This window comes from Lynx rufus, unplaced genomic scaffold, assembly GCF_022079265.1.
Source record: "Lynx rufus isolate CCGP_SWC_20201006 ecotype Redwood Valley unplaced genomic scaffold, mLynRuf1.p SCAF_8, whole genome shotgun sequence".
Lineage (NCBI taxonomy): Eukaryota > Metazoa > Chordata > Mammalia > Carnivora > Felidae > Lynx > Lynx rufus.
Genome location: NW_025814896.1, coordinates 109,273,059 through 109,281,591, shown reverse-complemented (window position 1 = coordinate 109,281,591; position 8,533 = coordinate 109,273,059). Strand labels below are relative to the sequence as shown.

General features: G+C 44.4%; 1 protein-coding gene across 1 annotated transcript in view; it reads right to left on the bottom strand.

Annotated features, from left to right (window-relative positions):
- Positions 1-5,849: 5,849 nt before the first annotated feature.
- DHX57 (DExH-box helicase 57) overlaps positions 5,850-8,533 on the bottom strand; it is a 55,336-nt gene continuing 52,652 nt past the window's right edge. Inside the window, exon 24 of the mRNA XM_047069382.1 lies at positions 5,850-6,868. Within this exon, the coding sequence (XP_046925338.1) occupies positions 6,725-6,868 (144 nt within the window). The 3' untranslated portion in view covers positions 5,850-6,724. The remainder of the gene's footprint in view (positions 6,869-8,533) is intronic.

The window sequence follows — 8,533 nt, the reverse complement described above, 5'->3', positions numbered from 1 at the left end:
TCTCCTGTGTCCCAGTTTATCTTTGTATCCTGAATTCCCAGGGTGGCTGGCACATAGCACCTGCTTAAAATAAGTTGGTTATATTGAAATTGTGAGCATAAGTGTGGGAGGATTTCCTGCAACCCCAATTTGGGTCTCAAACTAGCCGTGTAGCACACATTGGTTATAAACAGGACAATCAGCCTCCCTGTTAACTAATCAGATTGCACGCTTCAATTAATCCATCTTAGCCATGCTTACCGTGGAAAAGGATGGTATAAAGATTTGTGGGCTAGAAGTAATGGGGACAGCTGGAGTTTAAATGGGAAAGTGCATAGGTGAATGTCAGAGACAGAAGGGCGGCATTAATAAAAACGTCTATAATTACGGATTGTTTTGTGTTGGGTCTATAATCAATGGATTAGTTTCCTCCTCATATGGGATAGTCCCTTGGTGCCCGTGTACAGCATGGCCCTTGATTTGTAAAGACATCTGTCTTCTAAAGAGCATAATGCATCTTTGACATTTAGTCTGGTAATCTTGCTAATAATTAAGTCCTAACACCAACTGCTTTGTTTTTTCAGTTCAAACGATAGGAGAAGGGTTACTGAGCCTAGAAATTATAGTTCCTAGGTAAGCTTTATGTTAGATTTCAACATTTTACAGTCATCTACCTATAGAGCTATATACTCCCATCCCCCTTTACCCCTTTTTAAAAACCCTATTTGTGTTTTACCATATTGGCCAAAGTCTGCTAGGTTGGACTCCCTTCAAATAATGGAAAGATAAGGGAAGGGTGTGTGTGTGTGTGTGTGTGTGTGTGTGCATATGTGTGTGTATGTGTGTGTATCTCAAACATCGTAATACGGGCCTGAGTGTGAGAACTTGAGTTGTTTTTTTTTCCTTTTTTTTTTTTCAATATATGAAATTTATTGTCCAATTGGTTTCCATACAACACCCAGTGCTCGTCCCAAAAGGTGCCCTCCTCAATACCCATCACCCACCCACCCCTCCCTCCCACCCCCCATCAACCCTCAGTTTGTTCTCAGTTTTTAAGAGTCTCTTATGCTTTGGCTCTCTCCCACTCTAACCTCTCTTTTTTTTTTTTTTTCCTTCCCCTCCCCCATGGGTTCCTGTCAAGTTTCTCAGGATCCACATAAGAGTGAAAACATAGGGTATCTGTCTTTCTCTGTATGGCTTATTTCACTTAGCATCACACTCTCCAGTTCCATCCACGTTGCTACAAAGGGCCACATTTCGTTCTTTCTCATTGTCACGTAGTACTCCATTGTGTATATAAACCACAATTTCTTTGTCCATTCATCAGTTGATGGACATTTAGGCTCTTTCCATAATTTGGCTATTGTTGACAGTGCTGCTATGAACATTGGGGTACAAGTGCCCCTATGCATCAGTACTCCTGTATCCCTTGGGTAAATTCCTAGCAGTGCTATTGCTGGGTCATAGGGTAGGTCTATTTTTAATTTTCTGAGGAACCTCCACACTGTTTTCCAGAGTGCCTGCACCAATTTGCATTCCCACCAATAGTGCAAGAGGGTTCCCGTTTCTCCACATCCTCTCCAGCATCTATAGTCTCCTGATTTGAGAACTTGAGTTTTGTAGTGGAAAACACTAGCAGTATTAGTGTCACATGCAAATTGTATTTCCTTTTTTTTTTTCTAAGTATTTATTTACTTTGAGGTGGGGGGTGTTGGGGTAGAGAGAGAGAGGGGGAGAGAGAATCCCAAGCAGGCTCCCAGCTATCAGCACAGAGCCCAACGAGGGGCTTTGATCTCATGAACTGTGAGATCGTGACCTGAGCCAAAATCCAGAGTCAGATGCTCAGCCGACTGAGTCCCCCGGGCGCCTCAAGTACTCTGTATTTTGGTAACAACGTGATGGACTCATAAATTCTTATTCACACGGTACATGTTGATTGCAGTTGATGTGGGCATAACTTTTCAGAGAGATGTGTGGGCATAATTTGTATCTGACTAGTAACTAATAGCCAGACTTTGTAAGTGGTTACCTATTTTGTTTAAATAGGTTTTCTCCACCTTGGCACTACTGACATCGTGAAGTGGATAATTTGTTGTGGGGGCGGCGGGGGGGAGGGGCTCCTGTGCATTGTAGGGTATTTAGCAGCATCTCTGGCTTCCGACCACTAGATGCCAGGAGTACACCCCGATCCCCACTCAGTTGTGCTGCCTCCAGATACTGCCAAATGTCCCCCAGTGGGCAAAATTGCCTCCAGTTGAGAACCACTCGTTGAAAACAAGCAAAATCTACATTTTCTCCTGTGAGGAAACCTCCTTATGGTCCTTGTACATGATAAGGTCCTGTATTATAGTTAATCGACCTCCATGGACAAATAGAGTCTTCCTTGAAAGGTTAGCAGATACTTTGGAGACATTTGAAACCCAAGGATGGAATGAGGCAAACTTATTAAAAGGGGACTCTGGAGAAGTAAATGAGTCGTTTTAGCTACGTTATCCCGTTTTGAATTATTGCAGAAGAAAATCAGCCGTGGATAATCTCCCCTTTATAAAACAAGTTCAACTTGGAAGGAAAATTAACTCCTTCAGGACATTTTCAATAAAGCCTAGGTTGGAGGACGTAGCAGTAACTGCGTTTTCTGCATAAGGAATAATAAAAAAACCTTCGCTCTTTGAAATGCTTCTGTTGAAAATGTTTATTAGACACATTGTTATACCATATTTAGGAATACCGTATTTGTCATGTCAGGGTCGTCATCCTAGACAGATATTCATTGCTGGTATTTATAGGAAGTTGCCTTTTCAAACAAACCCCTTATACTGTCTTTTGTTGCCATTTCTTTCCTAAAATGTTGAAATACAGGAGGAAAAATCCAGTAAACTGATTTTTTTTTTTTTTTTTTTTGAAAGAGAGAAGGCACAAGTAAGCAAGGGGCAGAGAGAGAGAATCATTCCCAGGAGGGGGAGGGAGAGAGAGAGCGAGCTCATGTCTACCCAAAGCAGGACTTGAACTCACCCAATGTGGGGCTCAAACCCACGAACTGTGAGATTGCGACCTGAGCTGACGTCAGATGCTGAATGATTGAGCCACCCAGGCACCCCCGTACGTTGATTCGAAGTCATCGTCCTCACAGCTGTCTCACTGGGGCACCGCGTCCTGGCTTATTTATTCAATTAGCTGGGCTAGAACTGACTGGGGAGTAGACTCCGGGATGGTCCCTGTTAGGCAAAGAAGGGGCAGAGGCTGAACCGTCTGTGGGAACAAGCTCGTGTTTGGGCTGCTGTCCTGTATCTTTATGAAACACGGATGCCACTCCTTCCTGCTGGTCCACACGTAGGGCACGAGTGATTCTCCAGCAGAACTCTTTCTTTGCTCTTTGACAAAACAAATTATTAAAACATTTAAGCTTTGAAAGCACTTTAAGGATTAGTGATTGGCCACAAATCCTATTTAAGACCAATCTCTTTGATATTATTGTGGGGGCGATAACTTAGAAGCTGGCAAGAAAAAGTCTCTCCTGTTAATGATTCATCGTGGTTAATGGTTTACACAGTCATTACGTAGCTTTACATGTGTGAGGCTGAAAGACATTGGATAAGTCTATCACTCTGGAACAGTCTGAAACTATTGCCGTGACAATAAATTGTATTAGCTGGCTCTGTATTGTTTCCACCTGAGGCACTCCGTACTGTGAGTCTTCAAATGTTGACTGACACAGTTTCATGACCAAGTTCTAACTTCTGAAAACAATAGCTCACCCTGCTATTTATTAACCGGCTAAATATTTTAAGCAAACTCTACCCCCTGCATTTAGGAGAAAATAAGCCCTAGGAATTATGCTTAATTCTAGCGTGACGTAGGAGGAAAGAGCCATCATCTGCCCAGGCTTGTTCTAGCACAAGGGCAGTGGGAGCAGAATTCTGTCCCCAGAATCCTCATTTATGTGGCAACGAGGTGACCCTCACAAGACACCCTCGGAGTGTCAAGCCCGAGCTCACCAGCTCTCGGCCCAGCAACTGAGACAACGCAGCAGAATGCAGTCCTCAAGAAGCCAGCCTGGGCCGCACCTGAAAACCACACCATTGGTCCCAATTTGCTTACCTTTGCTATATATTTTACAGAGTGACTTTCACAATGTCTTATTTTATGATACCCTCTTAGGGACATATTCAAACCATTGCCTGGAAATGAAAAAGAACACTGACCACATGCTTGCAGACCCACAGTCTGTGTGCTCTGGTATATTATTTAAACTGCTCAAGTGACAAAATGGAAGGGTACAGACCAGAATTCATTCCTCATCAGGGAGTTTGAATGGTAGTATTCAGATATGGAGCTCAAGCAGGAAGAAGGCACTTTGTCAACCTATGACCACCTCTGTGAGAATGTTGTTACCTATTCTCATTTCCTGAGAAGTCCCCGCAGACATGCACTACAACAGTGTCGCAGACTAATTTTGTAGCAGGTACTGCATCCATATTATTTCCTAGCTAGGTTCCAGTAAAACAAATGTTTGAGAAACATTTACAGAGTTCTCCAGAAAAGAACATTAAATGCTGATCATCTTTTACAGTTTTTTTTACAGTTTATTTATTTTGAGGGAGAGCAAGCAGGGGAGGGGCAGAGAGGGAACCCCAACGGGGCTCCACATGGTCAACGCAGAGCCCCACGTGGGCCTTGAACTCACGAACTGCAAGATCATGACCTGACATCAAGAGTCAGATGCTTTAGACACCCAGGCTCCCCAGTGCCGACCATCTTGTTGGGGCTTAGAAATCTGGTGTCACCTTGAAATGCTACACTGCACTCTGATCTTCAATCGCAAAGAAGTAATCCTATTTCATTGATCTCATGTTAGTGATGGGGCTTAACAAGTTTAGTCTTGGAGGTGAGGATTTTTATTTTGTTATTTTTTTAATGTTTATTTTAATGTCTATTTATTTTTGTGAGAGAGAGAGAGAGAGAGAGTGAACAGGGGAGGGGCAGAGAGAGAGGGAGACACAGAATCCAAAGCAGGCTCCAGGCTCCAAGCTGTCAGCACAGAGCCCGACATGGGGCTTGAACCCATGAATCGTGAGATCATGACCCTAGCCGAAGTCTGGCACTTAGTCTGAGCTACCCAGGTGCCCCAAGGATTTTTGTTATTCAGCGCCTTCAGTCCAGGCTTCCCAGTCTTTTCCACCTTCTGGCCCAACTGTAAAACGACTTGTGTGACTTGTGTTTGTGCCTGACTGCAGGTGACCAGCCCTCGATGACTGCCCCGAGGGGAGCGATTTCTCAGTACTCTCAATGGATGGTTTTGTTAACTACCACCCGGCCAGCTGGCCAGTCGTATGCTGTGCTGCGGACTTGTGTTGAGAGCTGTGGGTCCACTCAGGCCGATGGCTCGATCTCGGGCAGCCAATATGAGCTCCGCTACGGCACCAAGAGTCCACACTGGTTTAAAAAAATGTGTTAGGATGGTTTTCTCCTGCATTTCTCCTGAGCAGTTCTGTAATGTGAGCCTTGTTTCCAGGGCAAGTCAGAGCCTGAATGCTGTGGGTGCTGTGCATATGCGTGTCTTTAAAGTGATAACGTGAATTCATGCCTTTTAAAAATACTACTTAGAATCTCAGCTCTTCAAGTGCGCCAAAGTTTAAACATGCTTGGTAATGACCGTTTTGGACAGTCCAGGAGGTTTTCTGGAAACTGAACAGAAATAATACCTTAAAAAGTGACCACCCTTCACTGCAGTGGTTTTGCTGATTCGTTTGAATTCTGTCTCCAGTGTGAAATCTATAGTGACTCTACCTGAGCGCTAGACAAACACAAGAATATTTTTTTCTACTCAGCCCTTCGGGATTCTTCCTGGCCACGCTGAAAAATGTCCAGAGGCAATGTAAATGTACTCATGGTTTTTCAACATGCTGGCTCCCCATTCACCTAAGTGGTGGTTGAAAATAAGCAGTCTCGTGGAAGATATTTTTATGGCTGTAAATCTGACACTAGCATGGCAAACTTTTCTACATCGACCGTGCCAACTCTGCTCTGAGAATGCCATCAAAATTCCCCTTTGGGTAAGGAGGAGTGTGGCCATTAGATCTGGGTGTGTGCCTAAGAGCAAAGATTCCTAAATGGAAAACCTAAAACAGCACGAAGACACCTAGACGGTTCTGCTTTCAAGAATATGAATGTTAAGGGTGAGACCAGCTTGCATTCTAATAACAGATAAGAGCTCTTTAAGTTTTTTTTTTTAGGTTGACCTTTAATGAGTAAAAGTAAAAATCCCTCACAAGTCAAGTTTGCTTTGTAGCCAAGAGCCTAAAATGAAATTTTAATTTTTCTTGCTCACATGATTTTTTTTTTTTTGTCCTTTTTCTGTTCTAACTTCTTTCAGATGAGCCGTTATGATAGAAAAAACATTCAGTATTTCTCCTCATGCTCCTCCCTCACCCTAGTAAAAAGCAGGAGAAAAAAAAATACATAGAATAAAACAGAATTGTATTAAACATTCACTTTTGTGTTACTGGGTGAATTTCCTTCATTCCAGGACAGTCCCAGAGAAAAAGACAGGCAAAGCTGGTTTTTCGACCGCCTCACACCCTCACACCGACACTCCAAATTGTGCTGGGAGCGCCCCTGCTCCGTCTGGGGGTCTGGGAGGCTTCCCTCGTGCGCGGCGCCTCAGGGCTTGGCTGGAGGTAGAGGTGCTGCCTTATTTCCCAGGGGAGCACAAGGGGCGGGGCAGGCGCTCTCCTGAGGCAGGTCTTTATTGTGTGGTGACAAGTTTCACAATCATGCTGATGATCCGGGATCCTCGAGGACACGTACACAGATCTGTGCTTGGGTTTTTTATCTTATCCTGGAGGAGCTGGTCAAGTTCACAACGAAGTTCCTTTACTAATTCGGCCACCTAAAATGAAAGTTGCAGCATAAGCAGCGCTTGGGTCAACGGGGGAGGAAAGGTTATTACAGGAAACATCCCAGTGATGATTATCATTATTCTAGATTGCTGCTATTAATTTTACCTCCACGTGGTGGGGGAGGAGAAACTAACACAATTTATTCTAAAAGCGCTTCTAAAATTTCTTGATGGAGGCGCCTGGGTGGCTCAGTCGGTTAAGCGTCTGACTCCGGCTCAGGTCATGATCTCACAGTCCGTGAGTTCGAGCCCCGCGTCAGGCTCTGTGCTGACAGCTGCAGCTCTAAGCCTGGAGCCTGCTTCCGATTTTGTGTCTCCCTCTCTCTCTGCCCCTCCCCCACTCATGCTCTGTCTCTCTTGCTCTCAAAAATAAATAAAAAAATTTTAAAAAGTTTTAATTTCTTGATGCAGCTATAGGAATGTTCACTCAATGTCCACATCTCCTTTCAAGAAAAGATTAAATCTGAAAGGATGGCTTTTATGTAGTGTTCTCCATATTAAAGCCTGGTCACCTTTTATAATTTGTTCCAAGAGGAGAAGCAGGAAAATGGAAAATTAAAAATGGTTGATACTAAGAGAAAAAATCTCTAGCTTTAGGATACATTCTATGCTTTGCTGGGGCTAATAGCTCCACATTCTTTATGGCATTTTGCTCGTGCTGCTGTTGGAGCAGGCACTGGAGAGGTCTTCCTGACATGCTTTGCCCCTCCCCCGTCGTCTGGCCACCGTGCAGTTTGCGCCCAGATGGAACTCAAACGGGCTCGTGGCGTGGGCTTTGCCAGAGTGAATGGCTCAGGTGACCCGGGCCTTACAGTTTATGACACTCCTTTGGCCACAACAGTTGGTTTAAGAGAGGAGGTTTCTGGTCTCCCCTTCCGGACACTACGCTGCAACAGACGTGAGGCCGGGGGCCGCCGCAGCCATCCTGCCCCCACAAGGTCAGCCAGCCTCTCGTCACCCAGCTGCCTGGCCTTCCGGAAACTGTACTGGGCAACACGACGGCCACTCGTCACATGTGGCTCATCCAAGGGCCACTTTGAACTGAGATGTGCGGTGAGTGCACACAGTCCAGATTATGAAGATGTCGCGTGAAGAGTCAGTACGCCCTTATACGATGATACGATGACATGAAAACTTTTTAGATGTGTTAGGCTACATAAAATTAAGATGAACTGTGCCTATTTGTGTTTTTCAAATGTGGCTACTAGAAAAATTGAAATTACACGTGGCTCACGTATTTTTATTGGACTGTGCTGCTTTAGATGTTACAGTTCAACGTGCCAGTAAATTCTCTTTAACGTTTGAGTTGGTGTTTCTGCTTCTTGCCGTCTAAGACCTCTACCCGATGCAAATGTCAAAATGAATTTTTATTTCCTAAGCGTATACTCTGCCTCCAGTGTCTCTGCAGACACTCCAGTAGTGAACACGTGAGACCTGACAATAGACAATTCAGATCCATTACCTTTTTTTTTTTAATGGTAGTGGTGGAATCAGGGTGATTTTTATTTATTTTTGCTCGTCTGTGTATTTTGGGACTTTTCTTTGGAGAACATGTGTTATCTGTTGAACAGTTAGGAAGGTCCAACGTCTCGCCTGCAGCTTCTGTCCTGAGCCTCCCATGCCAGCCCGTCCTGGGCTCCCCTCCCAGTGCCTTCC